At 40.4% G+C, this 18,996-nt stretch overlaps 1 protein-coding gene across 2 annotated transcripts in view; it reads left to right on the forward strand.

The window, feature by feature from the left end:
* The window catches only part of DNAJC1 (DnaJ heat shock protein family (Hsp40) member C1), a 112,512-nt gene extending 94,731 nt beyond the window's left edge, over nt 1-17,781 (forward strand). For both annotated transcript variants that reach the window (XM_081971696.1, XM_081971697.1), the window contains 3 exons: nt 11,608-11,656; nt 13,732-14,219; nt 17,437-17,781. In XM_081971696.1, coding sequence (XP_081827822.1) covers nt 11,608-11,656; nt 13,732-14,219; nt 17,437-17,505 — 606 coding nt within the window. In that variant the 3' untranslated portion in view covers nt 17,506-17,781. The remainder of the gene's footprint in view (nt 1-11,607; nt 11,657-13,731; nt 14,220-17,436) is intronic.
* The last annotated feature ends 1,215 nt before the right edge of the window (nt 17,782-18,996 follow it).

Consider the following 18,996-nt stretch of genomic DNA (forward strand, 5'->3'; position numbering starts at 1 on the left):
CGACGAGCTGCTACCTCCTCCTCCTCCAACAGCACCACCACATTTGCACTTGAGCTCAGCGCCGCGTTACCCCTGCCCCCTCCTCCTCCGCTGTCCTTTTGAGGAGCCATGAGGCTTTTTTCCCCCTGCTCCCCCCCCCGCCTTCCTACTGGCTCCCGCAGCCTCATGGCTCCTCAAAAGCACGGAGGAGGAGGAGGGGGCAGGGGTAACGCGGCGCTGAGCTCAGGTGCTCCGAGCGGAGGGGAGGCGGCGCTGCCACGTGCGGGGATGCCGGCTGGAGCTTTGGTGGCTTCAATTTAGCCGCAGCGCCGGGCGCCAAATCCGGCAGTGCTGTTAGAGGAGGTGGCAGCAGTTCTTCCGGTGGTGGCGGTGGCTTTGGGGCTTCACAACTACCCTCAGTCGCCCTGTGCTCCTCAAAGCAAGTCCGGGGAAGTCCTTTGCGGGCAGCCCGTTCTAGCTGCCTGCAAAGGACCTCCCCAGCTTCCAGAGCCTGTGGCAGTAGAAATCACTGCGCGGCAGTTGAAAACTGCTGCGCGGTGTTTTCTTGCCACATGCGCGGCCGCGCACCTTAGAGGGAACATTGCTTGTAATCAGTCTGTGCGATCTTCTAGTGGCAGCTTACCAGGGGGATCCACCATTTCTTCAGCTTCATTGTATGGGCAGGACTTACTGTCTGTTACTGTCTTTTCAATTCTAACATTGTATTTGTCTTAAGGCTTGTTCTTGTGCAGCCAGAATTAGTCCCATGGTCTCTTTCTTCAATGTTCCTGTTCTTAGCCATTACTAGGTCTTGTTATTATCAGCTTTCCCTGGTATTTTTTTTAATGTACTCGCCATAAAGTGATGTAGTTGGAACATTCCAACTACATGCCTACCTATGTGTCCTGGTAGGTAGAATCTATCAATGTCTCTGCGACGATGATGGGCATGATTCATTGTCATTATTTTTCTGGTCTCCCTATCCATTGCTTTTAGTTATGCTTGAGTCTAGTCCACTATTCCTGCTGTGTCTCTAATGATTGGAATTACCCAGCTGGCAGCTGGCAAGAAAAGTCAAGGGGGAAAGGTACAATCCCTTAAAATCGCACAATTCACTTAACAACTTCAGTGATTCATTTAACAACCATAGGAAAAAAGATAGTAAAATTGGGTGTGACTCACTTAACAACCATCTTGCTTAACTATGTAAATTCTAATCTCAGTTGTGGTCATAAATCAAGGATTACCTGTATTCAAATTTTTCGTGTTCACAGTGATGTTTGTTAAATTTATTTGCCACCTATCTTGCTGGCTGCATATTACTCAATTCAGCAGCACCAAATGCAGGGATCAAAACGCCTAGATGTTTTAACTAATCCATCTGCTCAGTTGCTCGGCTTTTAAGGCAAAGTTAATTTGTGTGATTTCAATTGCATGGCCTTGATCTTTTTTGAATTTATCCATAATGTGGATAATAATTTGTCTAAGAGCCTCTTGGCTCTTTTGTTTATGACATCTAATAGCTTCCGTACTTACAGTTCTGATTTCTATATGAAAACAATGTCATTGGTTTAATGGTCCGCCTGTTAGTTCAGTTTATCCATATCACATTCAACTCCTAAATGCCAAACCAAGGTTTTCTCCATCACCCAATTTGTCACCACATCGAACAACATTGGTAATAGTATACATCTTTATCTCACTTCTGTTTGACTGTGAAGGTGCTGGTTTTCTCACTATGGACTTCAGCCTTGCAAAGGATATCATCATAAAAGACAGCAATGACTGGATGATTGTTTTGGTACACTGATCACCAAAATAATTTTGTGTGTCTTTGTAGACTCTGCAGACTCTGTCAAAGGCAATTCTAAAATCTATAAACAGCCATTTTTTGCATAGTATGTATATACTCTTTAAATATTTGCTTGTTGATTAAAATCTGATCACGGCCTGATCTAAAATCACATTGCTTTTCCTGGGTGTGGAAGTTTGCATTGATGGTAATCATGCTTTGAAAACATGCACAGTGACCTTTCTGATTAGAAGGGTGATTCTGTGACAGTTTTCACATCATACTTCATCATTCTTGTTAAATGCAGGAACAATATCAGTAGGGTCCAAATAAGCAGAATCTGTTCTTTCTATCATATTGAGGATAGCCTGTGAATATAATTGACGGCTACAATTATCTTGCCTTCAGCATCTCTACATTGACTTGATCAGGCTCTGTAACTTTTCCATTTTTAAGTTATTTGATAGCTGCAATTTATGATTTTCTTGGTTCCCAGTTGGCAGTTAACATAATACATAAAAACAGAGTTGGAAGGGACCTTGGAGGTCTTCTAGTCCAACCCCCTACCTAGGCAGGAAACCCTACATCACTTCAGACAAATGGTTATCCAACATCTTCTTAAAAACTTCCAGTGTTGGAGCATTCACAACTTCTGGAGGCAAGCTGTTCCACTGATTAATTGTTCTAACTGTCAGGAAATTTCTCCTCAGTTCTAAGTTGCTTCTCTCCTTGATTAGTTTCCACCCATTGCTTCTTGTTCTACCCTCAGGTGCTTTGGAGAATAGATTGACTCCCTCTTCTTTGTGGCAGCCCATGAGATATTGGAACGCTGCTATCATGTCTCCTCTAGTCCTTCTTTTCATTAAACTAGACATACACAGTTCCAGCAATCATTCTTCATATGTTTTAGCCTCCATTCCCCTAATCACTTTGTTGCTCTTCTCTGTACTCTTTCTAGAGTCTCAACATCCTTTTTACATCATAGCAACAAAAAACTGAATGCAATATTCCAAGTGTGACCTTACCAAGGCATTATAAAGTGGTATTGTGATCAAGTTTCCTCGATCGACATTGTTAGTTTCCAGGATCCAATTGGTCAGATTATTCCTAATCTCTCCCTCCCCCCTCAAAAAAAAAGTCAGGCTTGCAAGTGAAAAAAAAAATAACTTGGAGAATACTCTGCTCATGTCCTTGGGATCTATTGGGCAGAAGGACTTCCAGGTAATATAACAAGATAATGTGCACTCATGATCAAAAACGTAGCCATGAAGCATCAGGTTTCTGGAAAATGTAAGCAACAAAATTATGTGACGATTGGTCACAGTGACCTGACAGGAAACCTTGCATTGTCATTTCTCTTTTCCCATCATTTCAGCCATGTTTTCTTTTAAAATGTAGATATTATAAATTCTATTGCCTTAATTATATTTTTGAAATGTGCTAAAAGCATTAATTATGAAAAAGTGGCTTTTAGTCTCTTCTTGATGTACCATATTAAGCATGGCTACTTAAATATCGGCCTAAAATTGTTTATATAACAATTTTATGGAGAAAAGCAACATCAGCTTGAATCCGCTTGAGCCCCAACTTTGCCATGTCTGTGTGACTGTAAAAACTTCTACATTGTAAGCAACTTAGTTTTGTTTTGATCCCAAACAAGCCAAGACTTTCTTAAACCAATCAGAATAATGGGACCTTATTTTTATTTATAAAAGGTAATGCAACCTTTAGTAGATTACTTTTCTCCCCCCCCCCCTTTCCAGGTTTTTCCATATGTTTCAGTTATGAAAAGGATTTAATTAAGTTTTATTTAATGAGGGTTCCTTCCACTTAATCTAGTTAGCTGAAATGATATTCCATGTCTACATATCTGTTTTTGGCCCATTTCTCCCCTTGCTGAATTTGGAACTCTCAGTCCTTCCTTTTACTATTTGAAGAAATAATTGAACAAGCTTCCTCCATTCACATACACAAGGAAGGGTGAGTTATCCTGGGTTCAGTTAATCAATAATCACTCCTTCCAGATTTTTTATAGGGCAAGTTCTATTTTTCCCTCAAGACTTCCATAGATTTGTAATGCTGGAATATGCACTGATGCTATCCGAAATATATATTCTCATGGTTGCCTAGAATTGGCATTGGAACTCACTGCAAATGGGTCCATTATCTTCTCAACCTTTTAGTGCATGGTTGGAGAACCTAACATTCTTCTATATTATTCTGGGATACTAATTTCAGCCATATTTCTTTAAGTAAGGTAAGGTAAATTGGTTGGAGAAGCCATAGGAGGAAAGCTTAGTCATATAGGTGGCTTTCAAGCAATCTGTGTGCTTCTGTTTCCATGGTAGAAGTGGTCAGCTAAGATGTAGTTTGCATGTACTTATGGGGCTTATTTATTATATTTTATATGCTCTAGTCCAGGGATCCCTAACCCCTGGGCCGTAACCCACTACTGGGCCAAGGCCTATGCGGTGGGCTGGTAGGCTGCACACGCACATGCAACTCAATTTGTTTGCGTCAAGCTGTGCATGTATGTGCATGTGTTCCGGTCCACCAGTCACATCCCCTCTCTCCCCAGTGTAGCTCAGAGTTCGGATTTTACTACCCCTGCTGCTTTGGTTTATTTGCAGAAACAGGTAGCTGTGATTCATCTTTGGAAGATGTTTCACAGGAAAGTTAAGATTTAGAGAATGGTGATTCTGATGTGTTTATTTATTCCTTTATTATCTGCTCTCCTATGACATACAAGGTGATGTTGTACTTATTCCAAATTTTATCCTCTGAAAGGAAATTAAGTGAAAAGAAAATGATTGGCCAAAATCACTCAATGAGTTTCATAGCTGTCAGAATTGTTTACTATTCTTAACAATTATACCATCAACGTCCTGAGGTTAAAACCTTTGCACCAGTTTAATACTATTACTTTTCTTCTAAGAATTCCACCATGGTGCACTGTTTTCTGCCTAAGGGCTCAGTTATGGCCAGTTGTTATGTAGTCACATCTTAGATGTGGTGATGATTTAGCAAGCTGTAGTAGCACTGAATATTTTTGTGATTAATTAGATTTTTGGTAGAATGACACATTCAGTAATGGCTATATTCTGCTTGGGAAATAAATGACATTGTTCACATGTACGGACATACATATTCAGTCTATCAGTTCAAATAGTTTGTTGTAGTTCTTGTAAGGTGCTAGCCTAAAAAAATGGAAGCTGTCATTCTCAGGCCACACTGGGAGCCTAGATGACTTTGGGTCAGTCATGCTTTTTTAGACCAACCCCACAAAGCCTGGTTGTTGTGGGAAAAATAAGAGGTAGCGATAGAATGGAATGGAATAAATACAATAGAATAAATAGAGAGGAATAGGAATAGGAATAATAGGAATAAGAATAGAGCAGAGCTGAGCACAACAGAACAGCATAATAGAATACTTTATTGGCCAAGTATGATTTGACACACAAGGAATTTGCCTCCAGTGCATAATCTCTCAGTGCACATACAAGCAATAACTGATAAATCATGAACATAGTCATTGTAAAGAATACATTCATCAGATACAACACTTAGTGATAGTCATAGAATACTAAATAAGCAATCAGCATAAATCACACTAGGATACTAAATAAAATAATATAAATCATAAGATACAAACAACAAAGTTATAGAAGATACATAGGTAATAGAAAAGATGAGAATGCTAATAATAACACAGTCTTACTAGATAATTTGACATTGTTGTGGGAATTAGTTGTTTAGCAGAGTGATGACATAGGAAGAAAATCTGTCCTTGTGCCTAGTTCAATGCCCTATAGCCATGATGGCGAATCTATGGCACGTATGTCCGAAGTGGCATGCGGAGCCATGTCATCTGGCACGTATGGCATCGCCTGTTTCTCTTCCCGGTTTCTGGTGCACATGTGCCCACGATAATCAGCTGGCCTTTGTGCGTGCAGCAGTGCCGGAAAGTGGAAGAGCTGGTCTTCCGTCTTCCAGCCGATCATCATGCGCGCATGTGTGTCAGTAACCCCATGTGCACGCCAGAAACAAGAAGTTCATTTCCTAGTGTGCACATACTCCCTGGGCAGCTCCTCTTCCAGATTGCAGGCCAGATGAGTGCATGTGCTCCCTTTTTGGCACTCGGTGCCGAAAAGGTTCGCTATCACTGTTCTATAGTGTCATTTTGAGGGTAAAAGTTGAAACAGTTTATGTCCAGGGTGTGAGAGGTCTGTTGATATTTTCACAGCCCTCTTTCTAACTCCTACAGTATACAGGTCCTCAGTGGAAGGCAGGTTGGTAGCAATTGTTTTTTTCTGCAGTTTTAATTATCCGTTGAAGTCTATGTCTGTCCTGTTTAGTTGCAGTGCCAAACCAGACAGTTATAAAGATGCAATTGACAGACTCAATAATTCCCCTGTAGAACAGAATCAGTAGCTCCTTGAGCAGTCTGAGCTTTCTGAGTTGGCTCAGGGAGAACATTCTTCATTGTGTTCTTTTGATGATGTTTTTGATGTTAGGTACTAATTTTTAAGTCTTGAGATATGATAGGACCTAGAAACTTGAAGGCCTCTAGTGTTAATACTGTGTTGTCTAGTATTGTAAACAGCACTAGTATAGGAGGGTTTCTCCTAAAATATATTATCATTTATACAGTTTTGAGTGTGTTTAGTTCAATATTGTTCTGGTCACACACAAGGCAAGTTGTTCAACCTCCCATCTGTATGCAGATTCTAGTTTTATTGTTGTCTCAAATGAGGCCAATCACTGTTGTATCATCTGCAAACTTCAGTACTTTAACAGGGGGATCCTTTGAGATGCAGTCATTGGTATATAGAGAGAAGTGGAGGGAGCACACACCCTGAGTGGCTCCTGTGCTAATTGTACTGGTATCTGATGTGATTTTGCCTAAGCTTCAACTACTTCATCATTGTTAGAAAGTTTATAATCCACTTAAAAGTGTGGTCAGGCATGGCTAGCTGATTCAGTTTAGTTAGAATAATATCTGGAATGATGGGATTGAATATTGATCTGAAGTCTACAAAGAGGACCCTTGCATAGTTCTTTAGAGATTCAAGAGGTTGTAGGATGTAGTGCAGAGTGACATTAACAGCATCATTTGCTGATCTATTTGCTCAGTAGGCAAATTGTAAGGGGTCTAACAGCAGATCTGTGATGGTTTTCAGGTGGGCCAGCACTAACTTTTCAAATGTTTTCATAACCATGGATGTCAGAGCAACTTGTCTGTATTAGTATTAGGCATGATTGCCACTTTGAGTAGACCAATCATATAAAAAAGGCAGCATATTAATAATAATACAGGTAGTCCTTTGGTTATGATGGAAATTTGGATCAGTGTTTCTAGTTGCTGTGTGATATGGTCATAAAGCACGATATCACATGACCACATTGCTTAGTGACTGCAACATAAATCCCAATTACCATTGTAACTCCAGTGGTGAAATCTAATCCCCCTCACCAGTTCTGTGGGTGTGGCTTGATGGAGGGTCATGTGACTGGGTGGCCATAGCCAACTTTTTCCTCCTTTCCAGCAGGGAGAAAATGTTTTAAAAAGAGGAAAAAAAGCTTCCAACAATCACGCGGCTCACAGCTGAGCCGCATGATCCTCGGAAACTTTTTTTTTACTACCGTGTTTCCCTGAAAATACGACCTGTCCCGAAACTAAAGCCTTGCCACATTTTTTGCGTGGGCAAAAATATAAGCCCACCCCCGAAAATAAACCCCCTAGACAACCCCCCCTCCAGCCAGGCAGAGCACTGCTCACTGATTAGCGTTATCCCGAAAGTGCCAAGTCGCAGGAGCCAGGGGGGAGCGCTCAAGTTGCTTGCTGCCTTCGGGATACCGCTAGGTTGGGGAGTGGCGTTCTGCCTGGCCGGAGGGGAGAGTTGCTGGGCGGCCTCTCCCTGGTGAACTGGCTCCTGAAGAGCCAGGCACAGCCTCAGGGGCGAAGCAGCCATGAGGTAACCATGCTCACGAGCAGCTGCCCGGCAAATCCCCTCTCTAGCTGGGCAGAGCGCCATTCACTGACCTAGGGGGTATCCCTAAGGTGCCAAGCCATGTGGTGCTCTGCCCGCCCCCCAGCTCCTGCGGCTTGGCACATTCGGTATACCCCCTAGGTCAGTGCATGGAGCTCTGCCCGGCTGGAGAGGGGAGCTGCGCGAGCGCCTGTTCCACCCGCAGCTTTACCAAGCCCTTGCGCAGCTCCCAGTCCACCGCCGCTGGCCATTCCTGCCCGCCGCCATCCGCCGCTATCCACTGCTGCCCTGCTCCGAGCATAACTTCCAAACTCCAAAACTCGAGGCCGAGTCTTCCAGCATTGGCTGCTCTAGGAGTGCTCTCTATGGTGGGCCAGCTGCTGGAAGACTCTCTGTCCAGAAGACTCTCTGTCCGGCAGCCGGCCCACCATAGAGAGCACTCCTAGAACGGACGATGCTGGAGGACTCGATCCTAAGTTTTGGAGTTTGGAAGTTATGCTTGGAGCGGGGCAGCAGTGGGCAGCAGCGGCCAGTGGCGGTGGCCTGGGAAAGCTGTGCAATGGCTTGGTGAGGTTGCGGGCAGAACAGGCGCTCATGCAGCTCCCCTCTCCAGCCAGGCAGAGCTCCATGCACTGATCTAGGGTGTATCCCAAATGTGCTAAGCCGTGGGAGCTGGGGGGCGGGCAGAGCACCACATGGCTTGGCACGTTAGGGATACTCCCTAGGTCTGCCCGGCTGGAGAGGGGATTTGCCGGGTGGCTGCTCGTGAGCATCATTACCTCATGGCTGCTTCGCCCCTGAGGCTGTGCCCGGCTCTTCGGGAGCCAGTTCACAAGGGAGCAGCTGCCCGGCAGCCCCAAAACAATAAGCCCTCCCTGATAATAAGCCCAAGGCCATATTTCGTGGGGCAAAAGAAAATAAGCCCCTGTCATATTTTCGGGGAAACACGGTACTGGTTCGCAGAACTAAGGACAATAGTCCCTGCCCGTTCAGCCGAACCGGGAGGGTTTCACCCCTGGATGGAAGTGCTTTATGAATATAGGAAAGGGTTTCTGGATCTAGGTCATTATTTTTAGAAACTTAAAAGGGAATAAGAATTGTAAAAATAAAATAGACCAGTCTGCAAAAAAAAAAAAAAAAAAAACCCATAGGCTTTAATATGGTTATTAACTGCAAATTTCAGAAGTGACAGCAAAGAATTACATCTTCATGAAATAATATCATTTACTCGCCTGGGAGGAGGTAAACTGATTCTGTAGTCTCTGTTGTCACTAATCTCTTGTATTCAGGTTGCAGACAGATGCAGAATTTGCTTTCTGTGTGGAAAAGGCCCAAAGTAAGCCATAAAAAAATACGCAGGTGGATAGACAGAAACACATTTTTCTAATTAGCTGGTGCCTGCTCCTCCAAGCCAAAGTGGGTGCAATTATAATAGTGTCCCATTTTCACAGAGAAGCTTGAGAAACCCCTAACTCTCATTGAGTTTGAGGGTTACAGGGAGAAAAACATTATCAGTTAGTTTTGTGGTTATTTAACACAAGAAGAGGTGTTAACATTCAAACACTCCAGGATTTATATTAAACATACTTAGATGGATTACTTCATGACTTCAGGGAGTTTTTCCTAGCCAACGGATCCCTAAAGAGAGATGGTTATATTGATTGTATTGAAGAAAAGCAGAGTAACTTAAAGATACACCTGTCATGTTAAAAAAAGGGCCCAATGCAGGATACTATGGCTTGCAAATGATAAGTGTTGTTTTCTTTTTTGAAAAGCAAGTTTAGAAGCCTGGCCTGGATTGTGTCAGGAATAGGCCAAGTGAAAATATAAGCTCATTTTGAACATGAGAAGATCTGATGCAATGTAGTTTATTGATCTATTGCAAGGAAATATGTTTACTTTTTTCCTCCCTCTCCCACCTTACACTGCATTAATTTTATTCTTATGACAACCCTCAAAGGCTAAAAAAGAGTGACTGGAGTTTCACGCCTGAGTGGTTCTTTGAGCCTACTTCATAATCTATCAGACCAAACCACTAAACCATCTGTTTGTGAGGCTCAAGTTTAATTCTGCACTCACATAACAAACTCACCAGACTTTTCCTGCCCATGTGCTCTGTGTTTTATAACTATTGCTGAATTCTCTTCAGTCCCAGGCTGAGTGAATAGTGATGATGGATTCCAGAACTTCTAATTCAGTGAATGAGCATTTATAAGGCTCCAAAGGCAAAGATGAGTTCTAAGCCGGAGCAATCTGGTCCTCATATTATATCAGCTGTTTTAGGCAGTGTAACATTGCTGTTGGATGCTGTTAGAGACAGGAAATACTTTACAATTGGAGTGGGGATAGGGGAGAACATTCTTGATTCTTATTTTCTAGTAGAGTAACCTTACAAATGATAGATGAGAGCTGATTCTTCTGCTGATCAATCTCTCTCTCTCTCTCTCTCTCTCTCTCTCTCTCCCTCCCTCCCTCCCTCCCTCCCACCCACTCTGGGTATGTATAGAAATATGAAGAACAGTATTTTTCAAACTTGACAATTTTAAGATCTATGGACTTTGATTCCCAGAATTCTCCCAATAGCATGCTGGCTAGAGAGATTCACTAATCAAAACGTGTATTAAAAGAATAATCTGTTAATTAATTTATTCTCTACAACTGTGATGTTCCAGTTGCTATTGGATGCCAGTTCCTATCAACCCCAGCAGATCAGTCTCATGGATATAAAGGCATCATCTGAAAAATCAATTTCCTCACTTCTGTTGTAAAAATTGTAAGAAATCAGAAACTGGGTGGATTCAACTCATGGGGGCTGCATTTTAAATGTTGTTAATAAATAGTTCAATTCACAGAATGGTCATTTAGTTCTAGACCAGGGGTCGGCAACCTTAAGCACTCAAAGAGCCATTTGGACCAGTTTCCCACAGAAAAGAAAACACCGGGAGCCACAAAATGCTTCCCGTGCCTATTTCCTGAGCATCCACAGAACTAGCATATGTAGTTGAATTAAATATTATGTTTTCTTCTGACCCTTTTCTTTCCTTGGATTTATCCATGGTTGGCCTACCGGGGGTCAAAAAGCTCAATAAATCGGGTGCCGGCAGGTATCACACATTGGCGGTTGTGAGTCATATTTTGAGAGACAGGGAGCTGCAGCAGAGGGATAAAAGAGCCACATGTGGCTCCAGAGCCACGGGTTGCAGACCCCTGTTCTAGACCAATGATAACACCTTTATTTAAAAACTATCAAAGACAGATTTCAGCTCTTTCTTGAAGCATTTCAATTACATTTTGTGTTTTTAGAGTTGGAGCCATAAGTGTATGTCTCCTTAATGTACAGGGATCCATCAAATTCAATATACAATGTTTGTAATGGTACGTGGGAATGAACTTGGGCGACAGGAGGAACTCCAGGGAATAATCAGATAAAAGGCAGCTGAGTTCACTGGTGAAAGAATGAAGTGGTGATAAACATCTCAGAAAGGACTTTCTTGACCATAAAAGTGATGGTGGAGAGATGTTGTTTTAATGTAATCTCATAATAAAGGTAGAGGTCTATTTCTGGGTGTGCTTCGTGTCTGGACTATCTTACAAGGGTGACATCCATCATCCAAGTCTGAAAGTATGTTGACAGGAGTATTCAGAGCAACTGTAGTATCACAATGCAAGTGCAAAAGGAACAGTTCATGTCGTAACACACTTTTGATCATTTGTCCCCTCACCATGGACTCCTGTTAAAACTATTTCAGTTTTAAAATGGAACTAGATTGATCCTTTTTTAAAACATCTTTTAAGCCCTTACCAAAACCATTGAAAATCAAATGATTTCTGTTTCTTCCTAAACAGGTTACAATGAAAGCCAAGCAGATTAAAGATTCAGTTTCAAGTGCCCCAGGTAATGTCTGATGTACCTACATTATATAACTCATGATGATTAAAGAAAATATATTTATTTGACTTTAAAGATTAATAGCTGGACTTGCTTTTTTCCTCTCTTCATTCCTCATGAATTTTCAGTTGCACGCTTCCCCTCCCTGTGGGTTCTATATTAATTTGTAGAGGTGACTTTGCTGAAGAATAGGATGCTATAATGCACAGGTTGAATTGTGGCTCTTCAAGATTGGCAAAATTTTGTTGGTCAAATGGTCATTTTGGTGGCTCCATAAGTAGAAGCTCATTTAGAAATAAGCATGGAGATGGAACTAGTTTGCCTCCTAGATGCTGCCTGCTGTTACCTGTTCTAGCAATAATGTGTCACCCAAAACTAAACTGAAACCACTGTTTTCATGGCAGTTTTGTCCTTGGAGGATGGGTTTAAAAATTTAAGAATTTAATTCAATACCATTCCTACAATACTACACTTTCAAAAAATCCACTTCCAAATAGGGATGTGTTAGGAAGATTATGTAGGTAAGGGTAGGGATGATAATTTCCCAAAGACTTCTTATTCCCATTCTTACTCCCAAAACAGCATTTAAAAATGGCCCCCAACTTCTCCTGATGACTCTGTGCAATCCTCCAAAACTCCAGAGTTGCAACACATAATCTTTCAATTGTTTCCACTTCTGTGCTTAAGCATATACTATAGATATACTGAAGATGTCTTCAACTTAACTCAGTTTTCTTTGCAAAATAAAATAAAATATAATGGGCCTCAATTTCTTGGCACTGCCCACCTACTATGCTGTAAACCAGGGAGAGTCGCCTTCCCAAATCTGGGATAATGAGTTGAACTTTCCTAACCAGGATTTTAGGAAACAAGAACCACAGAATCTAGTCTTTTGTTGATGAAGTCTTGAATGTTCATAGATCTCAACTAATGGCAGGGTAGCTAAAAACATGCTTTTCATTTAATAGTGTTTTATAGCCACTGAAGCTTCCTTGTCTTTGTTGTCAGGATTAGGAATTCTCCACAGTAATAAATCAAATTAACATATTTGAAGAGAAAGTAGGTAGGGGTTCTTCTACACCTGGAAAATGATTCTTTTTCTGTTGTGATGGTTACAGTTGGCCTTTGACTGGAATACCAGATAATCCTCCAAAACCTGATGAATTGAGGATCAAATCTATATTTAATTTTGTTTCAGTTATAGTTAAAATGAATGATAGGCAATGACTGCTTGCCTCTTAAGTATTTAATATTTTTCATTGTATCATTTTTAGTAATTTATTTTAAAAAAACCAAAAGCTTTTAGGAAGTTGTGGAGTTCTCCTCTACAGTCATGGGAAAGTAGCAACCTCCAGAACTTCGGAGTCCTACTTAAAAGATTGTAGAGGCCAAAGAGTAAATAACCACATTGGCTAGAGTAGTGGTGGACAAAAGGTGGTCCTAGGTATTACTAAGCCATTACTAAGCATACTGGCTGCTTCTTTTGAAAACAAATAACAGGCAGAAAAGGAGCTTCTATGCATATATGCCTTCATTAAGTGGATAATGTGAAACTCTGCCTCAAATTGTCAGCAGTGTAAAGAAAACAAAAATATGTGACATCTGTTCCAGAGAACCAAAAGATGAATTAAAATAACTAAGAGTACCATTGATTAAACACCGTGGCAGTGCATTATTCTTCCATTTCAATGGGAGCACTGCAGTTCATTCATTTCAGTGTATCAGTGCATAGAGGAGTGCATGTTAACAAAAGAGCCAGAATATAACGGAAGACCTCTTAACATCGTACCTAATTGATGCTATTTCTGGATTGTTTAAACTAAGTGTGACTACCATGGAAACATACAATAAAAATGAAAGGCTGACTTTATTAGCTTGGAATCAGACTTACATTTGACTAAGTCTGGATTTAATCTATTATGTTTTTCAAATCTGATTTTTGAATACAGGTGTCAGATATTTTCAAGGCTGGTTCAACACACTCATGAAGCATACTTTAAACAAAAATCGGTTTGTAATATTGTTTCCCCTCATCTTCTCCCTTATTATATGTTAATCTGATGTATGATATTTTTCAATAGGTACTATTAAATTCTCAGAGTTGAAAACTTTGGGTCAAAGCTCAAGATCCACCAAGGCCAATATTAACTTACCTGATCTTATAATCACTCAACGGGATAAAGAAGAAGATGACCAGGAGGAAAAAACAAAGTACAATTATGATCCAGAAACAATAAATAAGACCACAACAGATGAACAAGAGACTGGGTTAAATGAAGCCAGACATCGCAAGCGGAAAACAATACCTAAGGCTGCTGAAACAATACTCCCAGGGACAAAAGAGACAACAGAGGACAAATGTAGAGGAAAGCGCCAGAAGGACTTTGACACTGGAGAACAAGAGGAATGTAGCGATGAGGAGGCCAGGAAAAAAGAGAAGTGTCGCAGTTCAGATGACTTGTGGACTCAGAATCAACAGAAGCTTCTAGAGCTGGCTTTGCAACAGTATCCAAAGGGAACCCTGGAACGTTGGGATAAGATTGCCAAGTGTGTTCCAGGAAAAAGCAAGGTAAAGCCATATATTTGGGGTTGGGTAATGTTGTATTAATTTTTCTTGTAAATTTAATTTTAGAAGATTTAACTCTCTTAAATGTAATGCAATTGACAGTATTTTTAAAGATGATAAACAAGGTTTTTGCTTTCATTTGTAGCAAGCAATAAAAGGTAACTAAAGGTTCCCCTCGCACTTATGTGCTAGTCGTTCCCGACTCTAGGGGGAAGTGCTCATCTCCATTTAAAAGCCTAAGAGCCAGTGCTATCCAAAGATGTCTCCGTGATCATGTGGCCAGCATGACTAAACGTTGGAGGTGCATGAAAATGCTGTTACCTTCCCACCAAAGTGATTCCTATTTTTCTACTTGCATTTTTTACCTGCTTTCAAACTGCTAGGTTGGCAGAAGCTGGGACAAGTAACAGGAGCTAGGGAAACTGCCAAACTGCTGACCTTTCTGATCCACAAGCTCAATGTCTTAGCCACTGAGCCACCATGTCCCTTATAACAAGCAAGAGCCTGTCCTTTTAATGTGTTCTATAATCTATCTCTGAAAGAATAATAGAAGCTAATTCAACTGTGTTGACTTAATATGGAGAAAGCAGTTAGATACTTTGTTTAGAACACCAAATAAATGTTAGTCTTATATACAGTATGCTGGTAAGACCATGAAATCATAATCCTGGAAAATATTGATTGTATTCCTAGTCTGTCATGTTCCAGTAAAGGACCAGTGTTTCACAAGAGGCTTCAAATGAATGAGTAGCCTCCTTGATTATATCAAAAGTTTTATCTGAGGGAGGAGAGCATGTTCTCCAGTTTTCAAGCAATTGCTAGAAAGCTACCTGTGGGTGGTGATTAATTTCTTTCCATTTATATTCCTTGTTACTTTCAGTGCAGGATTTTCCAAGGCTTGAGTGCAATCTATATTGTAGGTTGTAAGTTACTGACGAAATCCATGTTTTGTATTTGTGACTGAAAATTTGTGGACACAAATGGGAGCAGATATCTTGTAATTAGTTAATTGATGCATTGCTCTCTCTGTTCACTCATTTTTCCCAGACAAGTCAGGTAGCAGATGAAGCAGTATATTCAATAGGAAAATAACCAAGTAAGGTGGGAAATGATGTTCTGTCTTTCTCCCCCCCACTCCCAACTTGCTGATAATTTAATGTTTTTAATTATCAAAGCATGATGGATGAGGAAGGTGATAAAGGGACTAGAGCAAAAGAACAGTCCAAACAACTAATTGAAGTTTATTAATGGAAATATTACATGATTGTAAATGTAATTTTTGAAGAAGGTGAGCATCTTGAGATAAGCAATCCTAACAAAATTTCATAGGTTTTGTATGCATGGCCAAAGATGGAAAATTGAAGAGCAAGTAAAACCTTTGCCAGGTTTTATGTTATTCAGTAGTCTTAATATTAGCGGCTGTACCACAATTAGCCAGTTAGCAGTTGTCAAATGTACTAGATAATGAATACTAGGTGACAAGAATTGATTAGTTATATCTTTGCTTGTCACATTGTCCTGGATATATGAAAGATGTTGGAAAGGATATGGCTAGAAAGGGGGATTGAAATAGTACATCTGTCTTAGCTATCAAGCAGAATATTTTTCTAGTGAAAGGTACATTATGTTTAACTATATTCGAAATATTTGCTTTTGGTAGAGGTACACAAAGCAGATGGAACTTTATACTCTGTTCAAGCTATTTCCTGAAGTGTAGTAGAACTGTAACTGTTACAAGCAAAAAGCTGCTTACTGCTTTGCTCAGGCTTGTGAATTTTGAGAATATGTTAATTATATATTCTGGGCAGCAGCAGATATACATTGGAAAAAATTGTATAAATATGTTTCTATATGCAGCGAACAGGGGCTTATAACCATCAATTTGTCTTCTGGAAAAATAGGCTTAGAAGTTTTGAGGCACTACTCAGATTCCAGTATCTTGAACCGATACTTGGAAGGTAGGAGGAAGTGGATGGATTAAAGCACATGCTTTCTGTATCCCAGCAAGACACATACATTGTATGGATCCATAGACAGTTCAGCTATTGACTTTGGTGGCGTTGCTCTAGAAGAAGCAAGTATGCAATGTAATGTCCTGGTCTCCAGAGCACCAGGCAATGAATCAGGCTCTTATTACCTCACAGCAATTCACACGGGAAAGCCCTTGAAGACAACCTGAGTCTAGAGCTGCCATGGATTGAACAGGTTTAATAACTGGCATGTCTATTCTTTGAGGACAGCAATGGTTGCCCATTCCAAGCCCAATTCAAGTTGGTAGGAAATACCTAGGTCTACCCAAGCCTTAGGCCTAATTCCCACTCCACTGTGCCAAACACCATCCTCCTCACTTACCTTTTGATGAGGTCTAAGGTCTTCCAGAGTGCTAGAATAGATCACACTTCATCACAAGGCCATGTGGCTTGATTCCAGAAGTGGCAGCAATATTTACAATACCAGAATGCAATTTGGCTTCTGGAAATATGGGTGCTGCTTCCAGAATGAAGCCATGTAGCCATGGGACAAACCACTGTTTTGTTACCTTAACATGGTTTGCACAATGCTGCAGAATCTTTCTGCAGCTTTCAGAAACTTTCCATAGTGCTGTCTAATCTTGATAAGGCAGCAATATGGAACAATTTATCTCGTGTCATTTTTGTCATCATCCACAAGTGAACAGGAGCAAAATGCTAGCCATTTCCAGGTTGCCACCATGTGGTCCAGAGATGAGCACACCAAGCAGCCAAGGGACAAAGCAACATGTTCCATCACTATGGAAGTCTTCAGAACTTTTTAAAAAATGAGGAGTACATGGGGCTTGGTAGGGTGGAAATCAAGTCAAAAACCAAGGGAGAGCCATTGAGGGAGGAAATGTTTACAGGGAGCCAGTGCAGGTAGGAGGAAGATAGGCAGAGGATGCTACAGCGTCCCTGCAATCAGTAGTAAGAGTGAATGAATGTGGGGATACTTCAGCAACCATAACATCAAGCCAGAGCATGAATAGCTTTCGGGAGAAAGGGACACTAACTTCAAATGTTATGTGACTGTTAGTTGAAGACTAGCTATGTACAACATAGAGATTGTGATAATAATAGATACTTCTTTTCCCCCATAAACTCAGAAAATGTTTTCCCTCTCTCTCCTGCCTACTGTAAATTGTCTATAATGCGTTTAAAAACAAACATTACACATTAATACTCCTTTTTTTCTTCTTTTTCTACAGGAAGAATGTATGACTAGATACAAACTTTTGGTTGAACTTGTACAAAAGAAAAAAATGGCCAAAAGCTGAACATTTTGAAGAATACTATTCATCAAAACGAGATACATTAAACATCATATGCAGTGACTTGTATTTTTGTACCTCAGTATTTCAGTATGTCATGTGCCTTAGTAAAAATCTGTAAATTTTACACCTTCAATTTGAAATATGTTTTAATATAATCAATGTATTTTTGTACAGGAGGGCTTTTTGCCACTATGGTAATTGGTATTTAAGATATGTCATTTGGAATGCATATTGGAACAACTGAGCAAATATCTTTTAATATAAAGTCATATTGCAGGATTGCATCTTCTAAGTATCTTACATTTCAGTTTTCGTTAATAATCACTCATTCCCTAAGAATATTACACTTTCTGTTTTATTATCATATAACATTGGCAGTACATTCATCCTATTCCAATGGAACATGCAGAGGTAGGGAAGTGAAAAATTTAGTCAATTCTGAAATAGAACATTCCACAAAAGTTCCATTCCTAGTCCACAAATTTTGTATATTCCAGAGCATGATAGCACAGTGGTTGGAATACAATATTGCAGGCTAACTGCTCACATTCCTTCGTTCCTGACCGACTCGAGGTTGTCTTATCCTTCCATCCTTCCGAAGTTGTTAAAATGAGGACCCAGATTGTTGAGGGCAATATGCTGACTGTAAAACCGCTTAGAGAGGGCTGTAAAGCACTGTGAAGCAATATATAAGTCTAAGTGCTACTGCTACTGCTGCTTTGGAGATTTACAGAGAACCAACAAATAGGAACTGAATTTCTAATTTCATTCTATTTGCCTTCACTGTGGAGCCTATAATATTTATCTTCAGACCATACTGTTCAGTAAGCAAATTCTATTGCCAGACATTATAACAGTTGGTCCTCCAGTTAATCCTTGACTGCAGCCCCCATAACCGACCTTGCTGCCTCAAACCTGTAAGTCAGTTTCAGGTGGGCAAAGTTGCCCAGAGCATAGCTCTGATAATTGAAAAATAACTTTCTTAACTTAAAAAAAATCACAACAGTTGGAAACCTCAAATGAAGGACAAAAGAATGATCAGTCCTAGTCAGTAAATTCATCAAAAGTGGATTTTTTTTCTATGGCAGGTTTATTAACCCAAGATATAATTCATTAGATGTCAGACTACGTGAGACATTTCAGGCATTCCTACACTCTATATATAGAAGCAGCCACAACTTAAAATATATATTCCAGTTCTGAAACATGAGTAAAAGAGAAAAAATATTTGCATTTGTATAGGCCAAGCTCTGTCTGCTGATGGCTGGTGCTTAATGATGAAGGCAAGTCATTCCAAATCAGAATAATTCCACTATACCAGAAGAATCCTCAAGTTTTCAGCCTTGCTGGGAGGAAAATATGTAAGGGAGAAAACTATTGCTTTCAGCCTAAAATTTCATACTAATGCCATGGTAGGATGAGGATGTCAATCTTTTTTTTAAAGTGCTAAAACCTTATGTTTCTCAAAATTTAAGAAGCCAATTGTGCCTGTTT

This window comes from Natrix helvetica (genome assembly GCF_964273705.1).
Source record: "Natrix helvetica genome assembly, chromosome: Z".
Lineage (NCBI taxonomy): Eukaryota > Metazoa > Chordata > Lepidosauria > Squamata > Natricidae > Natrix > Natrix helvetica.